This window comes from Tenebrio molitor, chromosome X (genome assembly GCF_963966145.1).
Source record: "Tenebrio molitor chromosome X, icTenMoli1.1, whole genome shotgun sequence".
Lineage (NCBI taxonomy): Eukaryota > Metazoa > Arthropoda > Insecta > Coleoptera > Tenebrionidae > Tenebrio > Tenebrio molitor.
In genome coordinates this window covers 1,561,809-1,582,939 of record NC_091055.1, presented here as the reverse complement: position 1 = coordinate 1,582,939, position 21,131 = coordinate 1,561,809, and the positions used below count along the sequence as shown (strand labels likewise).

The window sequence follows — 21,131 nt, the reverse complement described above, 5'->3', positions numbered from 1 at the left end:
AGCATCTAAAATCGTAGGATGCAAATTGACACACGAAACATGTTTTGACGGTTTATGTAAACATTTTCCTTCCGATCGTTACACTAGTTTGTGCTTTAACCAATCTCGGTACAAAGTGTGTTTACACTTTATTATGGGCACCTCGGCTCAGACTGGATCTCATTCAGGTAAACACTTGGAAACCACGACTTCCAGTTTGTTCGAAATCGTATTTATCTTCAATTATAACCTTTAACTTCGTAAGTGATGTTCTAATAACATTTCGGAAAAATAGAACTTACTCAACACTTTACTCTGATAATTGCTTCGACGTGAACCAAATCACAATAACGCACACCTTGCTTCAATCGCGAAAAATAAGAAACCTTTCAACTTCATCGACCACATTAAAGGCCATTCATTCAGGACTATTCATCACTTAATACAAGTGTACCTGCACCCACATTTTCGCTTCCAGTAACAGCAAACTCGTGAACTTTTTCCGAAATTAATTGCATTCCATTTACAGCCACAAGCTGACGGCACAAGGTTACATTCCCCAGTGATCCATAAAAATATTTTTCTTGATGCAGGAATTTCGCATACGCAAGTCATTTGTTAGTTTAGATGTCGATTGTTACGGCAATTGTCACTTTCTTGTTGGTCGGAGTGTTCTATATCAATGATGAGATTCTGAATTGGCCACAACAGTGATACAGGCGACTGTCTTCGAATTTGAATGAGTCACTAGTTGCGCTTACTTGCTTGATTACACCTCGCTTAATCAAGTTTCTACAACCATTAGCTAAATTATACAAACTAACGAAAACGATTAAGTTTCCGTGTGTTATGCTAACTGTTGTGGGATACAGTGCTGTTAAAAATTCATCACGTGTAACCACCACTAGCTACTTTCCATGTCTATTTTACACATAAAATACGTTAATTTTACTTATTAGAATACGCATCGCGCAACACACATGTTCACTGAAGAGATGAATGGTTGGAAACTCCGATAAGAACTTCACAAAACATGCGACAATGTGGCTAAACTAACTTTCGGTGTCTAGAGACACAGTCCATCGTTGTAATGTGAGTGACTCTTTAAGCTTAGACATATTATGATTTATTTTCGTCGAATACACATTTCAAAACTTATCCAAAGTGTATTGCTTAGTCTATGCCAATATATCAAAATACTGCTGAATATCAAAACTTAATTAGACACTTTCTCCCCTAAGTTGACATTAAATTTACATACAGGGTGTAACAGAATTAAGTGCACTAATTTTAACTGGTAATAGAACTCATCAAAAGGAACAACTTTTCTCTCTGCCATTTTGGCGAAAAACGTTGCGTAATGGCTTAAAAAAGTAGGAAAGATTTTCCCAAAACCGTTCACATCTCCAAAAGTAAGCTACCTAAAAACGTGAAACAACCAGATTCTTACGAAGTGGATTTTTTGCTATACGGGTAGATTTGTTTGAATTTCGATTTGGACGTTAAACACGTTTTCTGGATGAAAATGGACGTTTTATCATATTAACGCTGATCTCAATTAGCCATTGCAGTATTTAGGGCTATTTTAGTGAAAAATCTCTCCAATTTTTTGTTGGAATTAAACATCGTTTTTCGGCAAAATGGTAAATAGAAAAGTTGTTCCTTTTGACGAGTTCTATTACCAGTTAAAATTAATGCACCTATTTCTGTTACACCCTGTATTTATTATTCATCTGAGCATTCATATGACTACTCCTTTCACTTATACTATATAGGAATAAAATCCTTTGATTTTTGCCCGTTTTCTCGGAACTGGACAACACTAAACAGAGATGCAAGAATAAAAGACAAGGTGATTCAGATATATGTAATGGAATTAAGTTGAGAAACGACCACTACAAAGTTTTACAATTAATGCAAAGAACATTATTTTAGAATCAGTTAATTTTTATTTATTACGAATGTTAGAATACGGTATGTTATGTCACTGAAATCTATTTTTTAGAAAACTCGCACCGAGAGGCGGAGCTTTTTCGGCAGCTGATCACATGGTGCGATTACTACATAGCCTAAGTAAACGAAGTATAGATAGTGGCGATTTCGGATACCGTTGGGGGCGCCACTGTTGACAGAAATTAGCTGATTGAAAGTCATACTCGCGCTCGACGCGGCTTATATTTGTGTATTGTTTTTGAAATAAATTGTTGGTTTTACGGTTTTTGAGATGGCTTTTATAAGAAGGCAGATGTGTTGTTAATTTTATTGCAATATTCCACACATTTTACGTTTGGCTTTTTTTGTTGTAGATTTACAAAAAATATCATATACATACCGATATTAACCTTAAAATACTATTTAACTTACAAATACATATAGTCTTCTTTTTTGTAACTTATTTGTAACCAATTCAATACACATGTCTGGACATTTGTACTGTTTACTGCCTTTACCGTTTAATTATTATTAATGGCCACTATTACATTTGTTTTTTTTTGTTATTATTTGTTTTTATTATATTATAAGTCGGTATCTATTTTTCCTGTCTAGGTATTCAAATTATCTTTTTCTTTTTACCGTATTTTCCTGTTTTTGGGTGTATAACCTGCTGGAAATAAACGTATTATTTATTTATTATTATTATTATTATTATTAAAATATTTTCCTCATATAAGGTTTTCCCATTAATAAAGCACTTTCCCATGCTTTCCTTTTCTCTACCCGGTCTTTAGAACCAAAAACATTTTTGGTGAAAACATATTTTGGTTTTACTACCGATTTTTTTGACATTTCGAGTACACCCTGTATATCTATTACCTATTTAAAATTGATGTAGACTTCCGCCAACGGCAGAACAGAATAGAGAGTCATCATCAACATCTGAACAAAATATTTTCACCTGTGGTAAAATAATTCAAAACGATGGGGTGTCGTAGCGGTCGATTTTGGTGCAATTTTTGCCAAGTTAAATTTTTTATGTGACCGTTCTCTTGTGAATAATTCTGATGTTGTCAATTAAATCATATAGGTTATGACAAATCATCTAAAAATTGCATTATAATGGCACCGATGAACAAACATTGCCAGCGGAAACGCTTTGAATCCACACCATCGATCATACACTCCGAATTACAATTCTCATAATAATTATTGTCCGATTTCTGTGAATTTATTTGATATTTAAATATAAATGAGTGAACTTTAATGAATATGAAATGATGGGCATCTAGATCAATCAGAGAATGTAGAGAAGTAGTGGCTTGACTCTCTCTTCGCCATTATGAACGGAATAGGTCTTTGAATGTCCGACAATTTCTCATTCTTTCAACTTTATAAGTGTGCATTCAAGCATTTATCCACACTATCCAGACATCCACCCTTCACTCTTGTCCTGTTTACGTAATACAAATTTAAATAGCAAACAAAAAATTTCCACTCCCTCTAGAAGCTTAATATTTGAAGATTTTCCTAAAGTCGCGTTTATACGGGGAATTCGATGCAGCCAATATAGACCCTTCGCGGCGTTCGATTGCATATCGAATTGTCGCAATTCTGTTAAAACTCAATTTAGCTAGTTTTCAACCATCCCCCAATTGACGCTTAATAGTTTGAATGATTACAGAGTGTCCCCCGGGGTGTGTTCCATATCTGATTTTCAGAAAATTCTATCGGAAAACCCCATTTTAAATAACCTGCTACTTTTCCAAACTCATTCTTCACACGAATAATACTCACAGCTCGTGTCACGAGATGCCAACAATTTTTTAATTTCCTATTAAGAACATGAGACAAAATAAGATTGTTTGGTGTTTTGTATTGTTGTCTTCACGCTATCACAAAACTTACACTTACCCCAACGAGATTTCACGTTTTTACCTCGCGACAGAGTTGGTCATGTATAGACCGGAGGGTGTCTCGGAAAGCGCTTTGCATAACGACATCACAAGTATTTTTTCTCGTTCGATAGACAAAGTTTTCGCCCTGAAATCCTGAAAATTGAATTTCTGAATCGACCGTCAAACACAATGGGGAAGATTCTCTATACCAGATATATTTTTGTAATTTCACAATCAGGAATATACGTAATTAAGAGCTAAAATTTAAACAACAATAATAAACATATCTTTAATACTTTTTTATACATATATACAAATTGGAGACAATGTAATTATAACAACAAAGTTGTACCCATTATCATAACGGCGCGATGAAGTCATCGAATATTTTTTTAAGTGGAATCAAGTTGATTTTTTATGACACCGGAATCTTTATTCGTCAAGGATTAACAACGGGTTTTTTGTCACAAGGAACTCAAAAACTGTGGTACAAATTTAAAAGAATATCACCAAAAAAGTTTTTCAGTTATAAAATCTAGTTGGTTTGTGAGGACAATAAGACAATTCTCTAACAGAATACACAGAAGAAGGTGCGAGATTGTCAAAACCTGCTTCTTGTTTTTTTATTGTATGTGTACAAGTGTAAGAATAGTTATTTACATTACATATGCGGTAGGCTACATTTTACAGCGCGAGGTTTTTAGATTGAAACACGACCGCGCAGCGGGAGTGTTTTAACAAAAACCGAGCAATGTAAAATGCCTACCGCATTAGTAATGTATTAATCTTTTTGGCCGACGACCCATTAAGTACTTGTTTTCTCAAATTTGAAATTTGTTGTAACCAATAATTTTGCAAAACCTGTCAAATACTGACATTTAATTCATGTAATGGCACAAAGTTATCTATTATACCGGTAACTGACACGCTTACGATTTACACCACAAGATACCGTCATCAGACTTTAGAAAAAAACAATTAATTTCTATTCATTTTTGAAAACTGAGCGCATTAATGGTAGCGGTATCTTGTCTTAGTGTAAATGGACTTTACTTGTGATACGCTAAACATTTTTTTGGAGGTTCCAGAAAGCTTAAAGGTTTCTTGATATTTTACAGACTCCGTGCGGTAAAATGACAGATAGTTTGATCAGGGTGTAAAAATCAAGATACCCTAGCTGTTCAAAATGCGTAAACATGTCATTTAGAGTTCAGGAGGCCAAAAAGAGTTATTGCACGTTAGTGGATCAGTTTTGTTGATCTGGTGTAAATCAGTGCCGGAAATATCACAACCGCGAGTAATGATGTAATTTCTTGTTGTGCTACCTGAAGAAACACCCCTTGCTTTATTAGCTCCTAAGAATACTGCAGAAGGCGAATAACTGATGTTGCAAAGGATAAAACGTTTTTGCAACAACTCCAAATGTTATTTTTTAATTTAATTTTCAATTTCAACTTCAGCTCACTTCATAGTTTTAATTAAACTGTTAGTTTGATCTAAATTAACGTTGCTTTTTTGTTTGTACCTAAATACAGCCCCTTAGTCATTAAGTTGTAGAAAATTTACTAAATTAGTTGATTTCCTCTTTACAACCAGAGTTTAATATTTTTGGAAAGATATAACACAATTTACTCTATTGTTAGTGACTCGTTTAGCATAATTGTTAATTTGAATGCAAACGAGTTAAACGCCTTTCATGAAAGTAACTTGACTTTCAACTTCATTTTACTAATTCACCTATATAACAAGATTTCTCGAGCTTCTACAAAAAGTTCATTTTTTGTGCATTGAAGCGTATAAAGCTGTGTTTATATTAAAACACATATTTCTAAAAAACTTACGAAATATTTAAAGATCTGGAATGAAAAGAATTTGATTTTAGAAGTCTAAATTAGACATCACACTTTAATCGGAATTCATAACGAGATATGGGGAGCTTATTATATTCAAGCTCACGTCTTGGAGAATATGGTGATAAATGTGACCTAAAATAGTGTCAACTGATTTAGTTTTAATATCAGTAATAGATCTTTTAAATTCACGAAATCATTTTATAAAAAAACCTACTTCGGTGTCACAATTAGCATTTTGTTACACCGAAAACAGTTTCACAAAGATCAATTTTATAGCATCGTTTCTAGTGATTATTGAATGTGGGGTTGGTATTGATAGTAAATTTCAGTGATGTCATTTAAACCTGAATCCATGTTTTGGATCAAAATAAACTATTAAGGGGGTGGATTATTATTGTAACAACATTTGGGAGACAATTTGAAACTTAATTTTCAATGAAATGACATTGCATTCCATTAAAATAACGGTCACTAGATAATTATTTTGTATTAAAAAAAGTAGCATGTTATACTCTTTGCACAAGACACACTGTCGAACTCGTTCTTTTAGAGCACTTCTCGCTACGCTCGTCGTGCTCTAAACCCTCTCGTTCGACAGTAAACTGTCTTGTGCAACTCGTATAACAATCTACTATTATTGTATTTGTCAACGTGAAGCATTTTCACTTATTAGTTTTCACCAATGACACGTTGAAAACTTTGAAAAGTTTGAAAGCTTTTGAAGAGTAAACAAATGAAATGTCAGCTATTTGGATCGGTTAACTTGGAATGTTTTGATCAAGGAGAGATACTGTATCACAACAGTTAGGGCACCATGTTCTTAAACTCGTAAATGTATTTTTGAACTCACTAACTTCAAAATGACATTTTGCAAACACAACAGTTAACCGCGAACGTAGATTTCGCGCACTAGTGCTTCAAAATCATCCAAAAAACATTGGCTTTTTTGAGCATTCTGAAAATAATTTGACTTGATAATAATAAAATCTGGTTTACAAAACGTCATTTCTCCAATTTGGATGTTGAAAATTTCGAGAGAATGAAAATAAATCGCTATTAATTCGATTGACACTTGGGCAAGCGCCATCTATTCACTAAATTGGAAACTATTGGGTTATAATTTAAAAATGCTCGTTTCAAAAACCTCAATGCGGTAAGACGTATTCGGCACATTCGCGCAAATGAAGCACTCGCTCCTTCCTCAAATAATGGGCTCATGTGCGAAAAATGTCTTCTCGCACTCGGTTCGTAAATAACTATTACGGACGACGTTCAAAAAAGAAAACTGATCAGTGATCACGAACGAATCGAAACGGATTCAGTTTCAAGCGGACGTAATTAATATTAAAAATTTCAAATGTGTGACGAACTGTTGGATCAATAGACGATAGAGTTGACACTCTGAAAATTATAATACAACGTTTTGGTATTGAATACTTGTGAGAAGGTAATAAATTTGTTGTATATTTTATCTCTTATCATGCGTGTTTAATTAACTGACATCCTTTCAGTAGAGTTGTCAAAAAATCTTCTAAGTAACGTAATTTATTTTGAAAAGCATTAAAATAATCATATTTTAGAATGCCTGTATAGATTAATATAATATGTAATAGTTACAGGATTACAGTCATTATATAGCAAATGAAAATTGAATTTGAACCTAGGACGTGCGATTTACTGGAGCAATGCATTGCCAGCTGAGCCACTGATTGAACTATTGATCTAGTAAATCATACAGGGTGTCTCAAAATTCGCGAATTCCGAATTCAGAGCATTGTAGGGGATCACTTCAGTAGACTCCCCCCACAAAGATAATATGGAAATTTTAAAAAAATCGGAACTCCCGCCGTAAAGATACATTGGTCTGAAGGTGCACTCTTTGAAGTGCGTTTTCTTCAAATACAGGCTGTAAAGTTCAGTGTTTATTGTAATTTATGGTGTAGATTACTGTGGAAAATAATAACGTAAAACAATTTTTTGAAGAATAGCTTCACTTTGGAGTAAAAAAAATCTTAAACTTTTGTAATTTTTCTTAAAAATGGAACGGCTAGAATAGTATTTTGTCACTGTGTGTATTGAACAAAATCAAAGTGCTTATATCTTCTTCAGAAAGAGCAATTTTTTTTTCTACGTATTTACGAGCTCCACTGGGTCCTTCCCTACCACGTTCTGAATTCGGAATTCGCGAATTTTGAGACACCCTGTATATCCCAGTCTCCAGTTTTTATGAACTCCAGTTTACCTGTTTCAATTGTTCTTGTACTGGTTAATAGTTTCATTGCTTTCTGTAATTCTCTATTAAGCATCTTCAGCCTCGTCGTGTGAATTAGCATCCTGTTGCTCTCATTCCGAACTTTGCCAAGTTATTCGAAACTATTTTATCAGGTATCTTGTACAGCGATGTTGAAACTTAGGCAAACAATAGGCAGTAAGGTTCAAAATTTCTATTATACATGTAGAAAAAATTGTAGCACATTTCTTTTAAAGCTTCACTTATTAAATTCTGTACCTACAGATATAAAAATCGTTTTCAGCTGGAGTTAAATCGTACACCGTAATTCTCTGGCATATTCGCTTACAGTTTAAGAACAAACAGTAGGCGCTTGAAACTACGTCAAGCTGTAATGTGGATGATTCAGTTCATTGAAGCCACATTCTTGAACAGCAGCCTTCAAAAGAGCTTGCCACGTTATTTTTCTTTAATGGTATCCCTCAACTGATGCGTTAAATAAACGTGATCATCTCCAGTGGCAATGGGGTCGCGTTCTTTAAAATTATTTCGGAAAATTCCGTCACCTGTTGGAGTTTTTCAACTTGGTGAACCCAGCTGATGCCATTTACAAAACACAGTAACACAGATACACGATTATGATGATAAACCGCTGCTTCAAGTCTCAGCTCTTGTAAAGAAATAAAAAGTCGCTACAATATATCACGCTGTTCCTTCTGAACTGTCTAAAAATTTCGGCAATCATTTTATCATGACTTAAATGGTGCCACAATGTTTGTTTTTGCTTTCCAATTTTTCAAAATGATGTGTCAACTTTTGTTTAACTTTTCTTTAACGTGATTTGTCTAGAGTGAACTCTCATTTTAAGGGTATTGTTCTGTACACTTTGTCATGGAGGAATATGTAGATAAACAAACATATCGGGTATTCAAATGAAAAATTCATCAATTTGACTACCACTTTTTGAAAGCAGTAGTAAAAGTAGTAGTAAAAAAGTAGTAATTTTTGAAAGTAGAAGCGCCAAAAAGTGACGATGCCTTCTTTGACAGATATCAATTGTGACATAGATAATTTATACAGGGTGTTTTTTAAATGCTAGTACAAAAAAAGACTGGTAATAGGTGAGGATAAGTAGAACTCATACACAAAAAAAAAATCTAATAAAAGTCTTTTCGTTTTAGAGATAAAAATAAATTTAAGTTTTAGTTAAAATTGTCAGTACGCTGGTGGATTAAAGTTAATTAAAAACGTAATTGGGGTTGTCAAGCAACAATGATAATTTTGTTGTATTTTTGTTCATAGCATTGTCGGGTTGCTATGGTTTAACTTATTGTTTACTACTGTTGTGTCCTGTGGCGTAGTTAGGGGTTGGTTTATGGTTTTTTGGACTCTTTAGAATCTCTAGATGACCCAGTTTTTTTTGTAGTAGCATTTAAAAACCACCCTGTATACTCTCTTTCTGTTGGCTTGAATGGAAAAAATAAGTTAATTTTATTCCTAATTTAAAAAACCGTGAATGTGGGCATAACACAGAGAACTGATTTAAATTGTAATATCCATTTTACGTTTTTTCCTTTATCATACGTTACAAATCGTACAACGTCACACTCCATATAAATTATTCACTAATACCAAAATTTTATCATTGTGAAAAAATCTAGCCTGCAGACGTTTTCGACCCCTCACTGAAATTTATAACTCTAACTGAACTAAGTAAACTTACTGTATAATGAAGCACGATAAAAGAATGAAAAGTATTTTAGTTACACGTTCAAATATGAAAAGTATAAAATCATTTTTTCAGTCAATTTAATATTTATGATTTCTTTCTTAGGTGTTTTCTCTGTTTGACGACGGGGGTATTTTATTAAGTTTAAAAAATTCCTTTTATTTTACGAAGTGATATTTTGGGCGAAATCCCGTCCATAATATAAAACAATGAATACTCGTGCCGACATCCACGTGTGCGTCAGCATGCATAAAATATTGAGTTACGAGTGTTTATATCCGCAGCGACGTGAGACATCCTTTCCTAAGCAATTGCCTTCCCTGCATAACACTCTATTTATAAATTTATCAGGATCTTTACGCCTTTTAGACTAAATAAAAGAATTCGCATCCATTTATTCCGCGCCAGGTTCGCTTTTAATGATTAAACCGGGGGCTGTTTGTCCAAGGGTCCGGCAACTGCGTGTTTGCAAAGAATGCTCGAATTTATCTGGGTTTGATTTACACTTACGCCCATTATTTGAAAATGGATTGGTATCGATTCACAGAGGCTGTACCACAACTGGAGGGTGGAGAAGGTACAAAGCTGGAAGCTGTAATTGTTCACCAATACATGCGGAAAACGATTTTGCATAATAACAGTGGAAATTTTGCTGTGCCTTTGTGTCCAACTACAAACACTACAGTGGCCGTCGCTGTGAAGACAATCCCGTTTGACAAAAGTTTAAAATGAATGTTTTTTCCGCGGTGATCGATCAATAAGAAAATTGCACCGGACTTTCAAAGAGCTCCACAAAAGGAAAACGTTGCATCCACATTTTTTTTGTCATAATCAAGGGAACTGGTGAATGGTTGGATTCTTTGATGTTGGTCAACCAGCCTTTATGGTTGTGTGGTGGAAGGATCAACCTACCAACACTGCACCGAAACAAATGTGCGAAATTCATGTCTGAATGGCCTCGAATGAATGCCCTTCCCTGGCGCTAGATCGCCAAAGAGATTGATGAAGCTCCGATTGAAACAGACGGCTCGTGTGTACGTATTTCTCCATGCCATCGATCCGGTAATTTGACGGGGGAATGTACCATGCTGCCGATTTTACGACCCTTGCCGAGTAATTTTTACCCGCCGGGCGAAATCTTCACGCCATCAAATATTTATTTAAATAAAATAGCAATAGCACAGACCGAAGAAATTGCAACCATTCAACTTCTTTTCATTTCGCACGAGATATTTTAGAATGAAACATCCACACAAATTATGGGAGCATTGTTGTCTTAAACGACGATACTGATTGCGAGAATGAGATAGATAATCGGCACAAAAGTTATTAAAAGTGCGCTGAGTTATGTCTCACCCCTACATTTCCCACCTTCCTGTTTGACAAAGATATCCGATGAACACGGAATATGAAAAACTGTATATAAAGTTGAACAGACAGTATAAATATGCATAGAACTCAGCATAGCTCGCTGCACAAATTGTCAGGCGTGTCAATATACATTATGTATCAACGGTATCCCATCCTCCCTTATTGCTTTTAATTACACCCAAAATTTACCCATTAACGTTGCCTGCCATGCATGTGACATATCAACCTCATTAGGAATGTGATTATTAACATTACGTCCACCCATCATCACTTGTTATTGTTTGTCAATACCTACTACTGCAATACAAAAATACGAAGCTAAATTGCTTTATTTAAATGTTTTATAAAATACTAACATTGCATCAAGAACTTCCTGAAAAGAAAAGGTTTAGATGGCTGTTTCATTTTCAGAAAGTATTGAAATATCTGAACAACAAGGCTGTTCCCCGCCATTTAAAACAAGATTCAATAAAGTTATACAGGGTGTATTAAAAATGGCGCATAATATTTACATCACATGATTCTATGATGAAAGGGAAACAAAAAACTCTAGTACCAATTTACTGTTAACCCTCCGCTCCTAGAGTTATTAACAGTCAAACTTGGAAACTTCTATATATACAGAGTGTTTCTGAAATACGTCTGTTAATTTTAACCAGTAGAATTGCGAATTTTACAAAATGTTATAGAGAAAAGTTTCATAAATTGGCGAGTTCTTCCACTGGTTAAAATTAACACACGTATTTCAGATACACCCTGTATACAGGATGTCGCAAAATTAACGTATTCCAAGTTGGGGGTCTTGTAGGGAAAAATCCCAGGAATCTCGAAAAAATAAAATAAAAAATATAGGGGGGGTCTTCACAAAGATATATGGGTCTGAAGGTTCAAACTTTTCATCATGTTTTCTTTAAATAAAAAATATAAATGGTTGACATTCTTTTTGTAATATGGTGAGGATGATTATGTAAAATATTAAAATATAAATGAAAAGACCTTTCTTGAAAAAACAGCTTTATCTCGAAAAAATAAGTTTTATTTTTCCAATTTTTGTTCAGAAGGGAAGTACAACATAGATAGAATATTAATCAGGTACTTTTGAACAAATATTGGCAATTTTGATATTTTTTTCAAAGTGACCAATTTTTTTTTTACATTTTTACTTGGTCAACAGGATGTCCCCTACTAAGCCCCGAACTCGAAATACGATAATTTTAAGACACCCTGTATATGTCCTCGTATATTTTCATTTTAAAAAATGCCGTTAATAAATTTTGAATCTATTATCTATTAAGCTAAAGCGATTTTTCGAACTTAAGTAAAAGAAAGTAACAAGTATTGTCATTAATGTCATTTTTGATAATAATAATTGAAAAAATATTTGTCTGACAATAAGACGAAATTCGTATTAGAATTGTTTGTGTGATATTCAACGTAGATTCGCGTAACATAAATATTATGCGCCATTTTTAGTACACTCTGTATATCTACAGTTACAGTATGAAAGTTTCACCAATTATGTTGGAGTACTATCAGGTACAAGCACAAAGTGGTCCTTTTATATAAATAAAACGTCAAAAATAAAATAATGAATTTAATAAATAAGTAAATCGGTTGTGGCTAAAAGTTAATTTATGTTTTAAGTTTTAAGATACTGATTATTCAAATTATTTCCTGAGGGGTCCACGTAGCGTGAAATTTAAAATCTATACATTATTTTTCTGTAGTCCGTATTCAAGTTTTATTAAACGTAAAACTTTACGTTACCTTTAGAAGCAAAAAAAAAAAAAATACGAAAATACTCAAGCAGTTAATCAACCGTGTACACGGTTCATCAAAAATTTTAACACAAGGTAAAAATTAATATTTTATGTTGGTTCTGAATATGTTGTAAATTATTGTCAGTCCCAGTCGTCTTCAGCTACCTCCACTGTAAAATTTTAAACAACACCCTACATTTTCAAATACGGATAATAAAAGACGACATTTTTGTCTCTGTAAAAATGTGATAGATTATACTGACAAGTTTCTAAGATATTTGACTTGAAACTGAACATTTTTATCGATTATAAAAATCAATTTGGTCTTGTTTAACACTAAAAATGCTTTTAAAAATGTTTCACATGAGTTTTAGGATCGACTGTATTATCATTTAAATAATAAACTGTTTTGAACATTTAATGTGATTAAAATTTAGCCATTTATTAACCAATAACATAATTACATAACATTTTTGTTTTGTAATACAAAAATGTCCGATAATATTGCGGAATCTGGAACAGTGCCCCGAATGCTTGCAGCGTTTCCACGTTGAATGACAAGGGAAATCCTCTCGAAAAGGAATTTCTTTGATTTTGAATCGCCTGATTCCGCGATAAGTTTATTTTTGAAGTGAATTCATGAGCCAGGCTAAAATCGTCACGCGTCAGGCTCATTCGAATGTGTTCGAGGAAGTCGAGTTTAGCCGAGCGAGTGAACTAGTAATTCTCAATCATATGGCTTCAACAAATCATCTATTGGACAAATTTGTGTATGAAAATGTGCAAATTTGCTCTTTTTGGGATTTGTTATTGCATAATTAAATATTTTTGTGCCTTATTTAGATCTTGAGTACTTCATTCATCTGTTTTCATTGCTCCAACCTCTACTGCTCTAATTGTTCAATTTTTTAAATTTCATAGCCAAATATTTGAAAAACTATCCCCCACAATCACTTTTTTTTTACTCAAACGTCCTAAAAAGCATGTCCCTTTCACAGTCTGCTGCTGTTTTTTCAAGAAATGTCTTTTCAATTATATTTTAATGTTTCACATAATCACACAAATATGGTTCAAAATGAATGTCAATCATTTATATTTTTTATTTGAAGAGAAAGTTTGAACCTTCAGACCCATACCTATATCTTTGTAAAGACCCCCCCCCCTATATTTTTTATTTTATTTTTTCGAGATTCCTGAGATTTTTCCCTACAAGACCCCCGACTTGGAATACGTTAATTTTGCGACACCCTGTATATTTATTTCAGTTCCCTTCACATGATTTAATGCAACAAAAATATTAACTTGATTTAGTAAATTTTCAAAACTGCGAGAGAATTTGTTTGGCATTATTTCAGTATGATTTAAAGTCTTCTAAAGAATGGAGCAAGTGTCAGTTTGGTTGGTACAAGCTGTCAGTATTGAGTGAAGCGATTCAGCGTTACGTATACTCTTCCAATTTTGAGAGTAATTACAATAAAGTTAATTAAGCCGAGAGTTGAACACGTAATGCCTTTTTATGCGCTAATATTTCTAACTAAAAATATTATTTTGACAATTCCCATCAGAAATTAGAAGCAGTGTCAGACACGTCTGCAAAAGTCATGTCTTAATGATTAAAATTACTGATTGTTATTACGACGCCTGTAAAATTTACCAACCGTACTCCTTTAAATGGAGATTCTTGTGGTGGATTTGCGGCTTCTCTCTTCACAACTTCAGAATGAGATTTCCAAGCTGTCATGATAGCTTAGAGTTTTCTGAGTACACAGGGTTAGACTTATTGCCCCTAAAATGTGAAAAGCTTATTCTGTTTAAAACATATCATGCAAAAGTAACGCAATGAGTTAGATTAAAATTATTTGAAAGGCGTGTGCAGCTCTGAAGCACTTACGAAAATTTAAAGACGACTTTATGGGACATCATTCATGAGTATATTTAAATGTTCGTATCGGCGGGTCGAGTCCCTCGAATACATTCCATATCGTAAAATGCGTTAAATATCAAAGAGCAGCTATATAACTTAAACAAAAAACATTGTTGCCGTCGGGCTTTAAGCCACTTGCCAATTGTTGGGTAGAATATCTGTTAAATCCGTATTAAAAAAAGTACGGATTAAAATCTGATTGAAAACGAAGCGAGTTTTTATTCACATCGTTTATTTTTCTACTTGATATTCCAACCTCGCGTTCATAAAACAACAACACCATCTTACGGTTTTTATAAATTCACACCGTATGAATACTTGCATTAATCTGATAAAGATTCTTGACTTGACAAAATTATGTTTTATATTTTTAGGCACCTTTAATGAAAACGGTAACTTTACGTACTCACAAGCGGATGATAAATAACTCTTTTTCGGACGCACTTTTTCGGACGCTGACCGTGGCGCCATAGTCTGTTTAGTAAGTTCGCAACGAAACCGACAAAACCGATAATAATTTATGTAAATAAGTAATTGTATTGCAAATAGTAAAGTTTTAGTTTTGTTGGCAAGCTGATAACAAATACCATCAAAAAAATTGTTAATATGTATTAATAAATGTATCTATTTAAAAAAAGTAGAATTGAAAATAAATTTGTAATTTTTCCAATGATGTCTTTTGCTTTGTAGGTTGTGCGGTAGCCTAAAAATTTAATGTGCACCTCTGCCAAAAAGTGCCTTTTGTTGTAGCCTGTTTTGAAGCCTCGGCTGCGCCTCGGCCAGAAAACTCTTTATAGCATGACCTTCATATCGTATAAAAGCGCTGCTAGTTTGATGTAATCTTTGTTTTTTAACATTTTTTTTTTTGTAGACGATAAAGTGGAGAAAAATATGTGTGAAGTGATGATTTGCACATTATGAAATTTTAAATAAAATTTGGAGTAAAATCAAATAGCATCAATCATCGACAGCAGGTGAAAAAGATCAAAAGACAGCGTGATCAATTCATTATCACCGGTGCAACCACCTGAACCCGTAAAGTTTTATTGAAAGGATTAAATCGAAGGGATTCAAGTGAATTATTACAAATTACCAAAAATCCCATTTTAAAGAACAAAACAAACATTGAGAATAAGATTTTCTATATTCTCCGAGAAATAAAGCATTTGAAATCTTGAACAAATAGAACGAGACGTTTTGTTTACTTTGCAACAAGCACTCAAAAAATTGGATTAAAATGAATAATAAACCAATCTTTCTAATACATGAAGAGACGTATTTAATTTGACAAAGTTGAAAACAAGTAATATCCGAGAATTCAATTAAATTATTTTTACGGGGAAACAGAGAGTCGTTTATTAAATTGGAACCGTCACTTCTTTACAAACTAGCTCGACTTACAGATTCGAGATACAGTTCCGTATTGCCATTAATAATGAGACGTTATAAACGTAGAAATTGACAATTCAGACACTAGTTTCAAAATTAAGGTTTATTTCGAATGCCACTGCATTATTAAGCTGAAGAGAGAATTGATTTTCCGTCTAAGGAAAAAGTTGAGATATGACGAATTTATTGTGAAAGAGCTAGACACATTCCGAATTTAATATTTTGAAAATAAATTACACATTTCATGAAGACGTCTTTGCGTAACATACTCGTAGGATTCTTCACGTTTCTTTAATTTAAAATTAATTAAATTGAAGGCATTCTATGTATTAAATCTACTCATGAAATTTTTATTTTTCAAATCTTTAATTGAAGCAATACATTGTTATCACACATATTTTTATAATTGGTATAATTTGTTGATGCACTAAACGGTGTACAATAAATACTGTTCTAAAAGTTTGACATGACAATCATTTCAAAAGTACGTTGCAAGAATGATTTATAACAAGAAAAAACTTCCGAGGCAATCTCCGACAATCGGAAATAACCATAGAACTAGATTATTTACTTAGAAAGTCTTTAAGACAGAAATCTTCCTCGAAATACCTATTTTTCCTTAAATATAGATTAATTTCTCATCCATTCAGGATATTGTTAAAGTCTCACACAACTACGGTAGCAGGAAAACTCTTTGATGAAGTTTGATTGGCTACTGCGAAATTCAAACTTGAATGGCAAGCAATAATTAGAGCATATTCTCCGAAGACTTGTTTAAAACTGTTGCATTTAAACTGAACCAGTTGGCCAACATTTGGTAGAAATTCAATTTACAAAAGATGTTAGAATATTTTTGATTTAATTAAATTAGTTTAACAAAGGATGATTATCAACTTATCATATTGTACCTCCGGAATCTAAGTCAAAAAAAGCTACTGAGATGCATATTTAAAGGAGGTTACTTACATGGTAATAATCTTCATTTTAAATAACATGAAGTGAGTACATATTAATCTATCGTGCGTTCATTTAAATTTATCCTCAAAGTTGGCGTTGAAGAGTCGATTGTGAACGCACCACTCGTGTAAAAACGTAAGATTTAAACAGCCGATCCGTGATCTGTAATCCGTATAATGCGTTCACAATCGCCTCTTCAACGCCAACTTTGACGATAAAGTTAAATGAACGCACGATACTTCTTAGTAGGCAGCTGTGATTAGAACTAAGGCTGGGACTTTCTTGGATTTTGGTAAATTCGCATTATGTTGGTTCCCTACATGTCACAAGACATAACCACATAGCCAAAAAATAAAATTATGTGACCTTGAAATACCAAATCAATACTGAATTTACTACGCTAAATTCGCATTACGTTGGTTCTCTGCATCTCACTATTTTAAGACTTACATAGCCAAAAAATAAAATTATTTGACCATGAAATATCCAATCCATTCTGAATTTACTTTCGAATTCGAATGATTCGAATACGATTCCCAGCCTTAATTAAAACACTCCTCACTGCGTTCGTCGTGCTCTAAACCCTCTCGTTTGACAACAGACTGTCTTGTGCAACTCGTATAACAATATACTATTGTGAAAGTACATTTTAGAAGAACTAAGAACAATTACAGCCCTGGAGCACGACATATTCGAAAGATTTAAAAACATGCAATTTTTATTAATAAAAAATAATCCAATTAGAAATATTTTCTTTTTAAATTAATGTTACCAATTGCAAGCCTTACTCTTGTAGATTAGCTAGTTTCGTTTGTAATCAGTTGTGTATCCAATTTCTGCGAAAAATCTTTTTTTTCAGTGGTAAACCAGCACTATGAAGTACAGGTGTACCATACACACGTGTCAGCAGGAAACACCGCCGTGTTGGGTTGCGTGATTCCAGCATTCGTCAAGGAGCACGTGAGTGTGACATCCTGGTCAAGAGACGAATCAATCCTTTTGCCTGGCTCAAACATGGGTGAGTATGTAATTGAGTAATTAATGATTCTCGATAGGGTTTCACGTGGATTACCTTTCGTGGCACACTAGGGTTGGGGAGTTTATTGATGCGGGACGTTTAACACAACGGTAAATAGATCTGTTTCAGATGACTAGAGTGGCTTATCCAAAAAGGGTAAACCGGCAATTGCCCCTCCTACCTAATGTTTTCTGGCTACTGCGCCCGGAGTAATGTTAATGAGAGATGCGGAAACACCGCGATACGATCGAATTTAATTGCAAAAGGCGGTTTCGACTCGGTTCTGTGGCAATCAAAAAGAATGGAATTAAGACGCAATTGATAAATGTTCGTGCGGAGGAGCGGATAAAGCTCACAATGCTCGCTAGATTTGACTTGGAAGCCGCGATCTGTAAATTGATTATTTGCTTCACAATAGACTCGACTATCATTTTTATTCCGGGGTTGGATCGAAGCTTTTATGACCCTGCGCCACCCCCAAATTCACCTAGGTCAGACGTACATACAATTCGTTGTCCATATCTAAGCACGAGGTTATCAAATTATGACAGTGTTTAGGATTTCATCTTTGACTTGCATTCCCACTTTCTCTTTTGACAATATCCTCACCGAAACTTAGTTATATTGTGTTGCCACTCGGGAGAAAGCCCTGGATCCGACTTTCGAGAAAGAAACTTAAATTGAATACGAAGTCGTGGCGGTCTCGGCGTTATGCAATAAAACAAAAAGGATCTGATGGGATGTGCTAAAATGACTTAAATTTCTCAGTGGGATACTGTAACTTACATTTTTGTTCAATAATGAAGTTCTCCCCATATAGAGCTGTTTTCTTCTCTTGTTTATCCGTCGACACGCACCATTTGCAAAACGATTACTCAACTGGGCCTCTTTATACGCCGCTGACATTTCCATTATTCAAAACACCAATCTTCCAAATATCAGAAACAAAAACTAAATCTATCAAATCACTTCGATTACATCTTCGCTCAACCGTTGAAAATTCATACATTGCTTAATTATTATCAATGACTATTCCTTCGACAAGCAAGTAATCAAATGCTTTTTCCCTTTTCATCTATATTTACAGATTCAAAGTAACACATTATAATAACTAACTTCAATTTTAAAAATACACCGTGTTTATCATATTTTATAAAACATACACCACTGCGGTTTCCTTGTTTTAAAGCATATTTCCTAGAGGTTACTTCGCATTGGCGTACATTTTATAAAATATTATATACAGGGTGTATTTTTAAAATGTGCCGAAATTTTACCTACGAGGTTGTCTAAAAGCAATTAAACAAAAATTGTAGCTCAAAAAATAAATGTCGTTTTATTTTTCGACATAGAATTTTTTAAATATTTTTTCCGAGTTCTACATGAAGCCAGGAACTCGTGGTTAAAATTTTTCCGCGCATTTCAATAACACTGTATACAAATCATTTTTAATTCCTCGCCTCACGTTTCCACAATATTTTGTTTTTCCACCTTTTGTTTATTTTTTCATTAATCAACAACTTGTTTTTAATTGTTGTTCAGGGGGTCGTATTGTGGTCACTTACGGCACCGGAGAACTCCACATCAGAGCAGCAAGGGCAGAGGATGGCCTTGCCAGATATTCGTGTTTGACACTTCATATCCTGACTCAAGAGCGGAAAAGAAGTGCTCCCGCCATTTTAACGGTTACAGGTAATATATTTGTATAAATTTGTGTTTTCTCTGTCAGATTCCATGTATAACACTTTTGACGAAGGTTTCTTTATTGGTCGTGACATATTTCCATTATCATTTTCATACGCCAACTCAATATTCTTAAGAGATACCATGGAACATATATGAACCGAACCTGACGATACCACTTAAATTTAGTCTCCAATTTTATACGGCGAACTTTAAAACCACACCCCTTTAGAATGTTAAATTACAGGAGTACATATTATCTAAAAAATAATGTCTCAGATCTTATACTGAAATTGTCTTTTTGATCTATTATTTCGTTTTTAAGTTAGCCTGAACAGTCGAAAGTAAATTTTAATTTTCGCACACTTGGTGTACTTTTTCAATGGCTTGTCGTCTTACGGACTTGGTGGGTTTCACGGCATCTAGGCCGGATTTAATTAAGATTACAAACATTCACGTCGGAGTTTGTTAACGGGATTTGATGGAGCTATGAAGTAGAACGGAATGCGGTTCCTTTGACGGTCACCTATCCAAACACTAACTACGTCCGGCATTGCTTAACTACACTGATCGAATAGAAATGGTGCTTTCACATTATCATTATTATTATTTTTTCGGACATAAATATTGACACATCAGCTACAGGACAACTAAAGGGTTTATACGAGAACGATTACTAAAATACATGGAGTGCTATTGTAGTTAGAATAATACCGTGAGATCGAAAAAAAAATTAGAGTTGGCTGTGACCAAAAATTTCACTTGGCAATTCGTTAAAATTTCAATTATCAGATGTCAGTCTTAAAAGTTAGGTTAGTGATTTTGAGAATGTTGAAATCGTGATTTTCATAAAGGTGTGCATTATGTGTGACCTGTCGGTTGTAAAAGAATCACGAGGAGCTCCAATCGTATTTATGAACTGGAGTAAATGTTCGAAATGTCTGCCTTCAGCTTCCAAACATAATGCTACTCTCTTCGCTTCATGACCTTCGCAAAGTCGGGACCTCAATTAAATTGCATTTTTTTAAATTTTCGATCGCACGGTATAATTCTGGTAAAATTTAAAGTGCAAATACTGGAAGCGACTTTTAAAACGTACTTTTTAAAGTGCCGATGGTTTTATTTGCCATTACTTATTTAATTAAAAAATGCCAGCAGATAGGATCGCTTTGGTAAATGGCTTGTCATTTCCGTCGAAAGGTGAGTAATTAAAAATGATTTTGGATTTGTTTGCAGAGCCCACTCAAAATATGTCCCCTCGACTAGCCCCCACCGTCCAAACAGTAGTTTCAGCAGATCGTGAGACTGATATTCACTTAACATGTTCAGCGCAGGGAAACCCACCGCCGACATTCAAGTAAGATTCTCGTGTAAACATTCTATTAAGCCCCTAAATCAATTTCAT

The 21,131-nt window shown here is 34.0% G+C and overlaps 1 protein-coding gene across 2 annotated transcripts in view; it reads left to right on the top strand.

The window, feature by feature from the left end:
* The window catches only part of Dscam3 (Down syndrome cell adhesion molecule 3), a 118,032-nt gene that overhangs the window by 70,367 nt on the left and 26,534 nt on the right, over positions 1–21,131 (top strand). For both annotated transcript variants that reach the window (XM_069060482.1, XM_069060483.1), the window contains exons 5-7: positions 17,885–18,043; positions 19,586–19,735; positions 20,963–21,083. In XM_069060482.1, the coding sequence (XP_068916583.1) occupies positions 17,885–18,043; positions 19,586–19,735; positions 20,963–21,083 (430 nt within the window). The remainder of the gene's footprint in view (positions 1–17,884; positions 18,044–19,585; positions 19,736–20,962; positions 21,084–21,131) is intronic.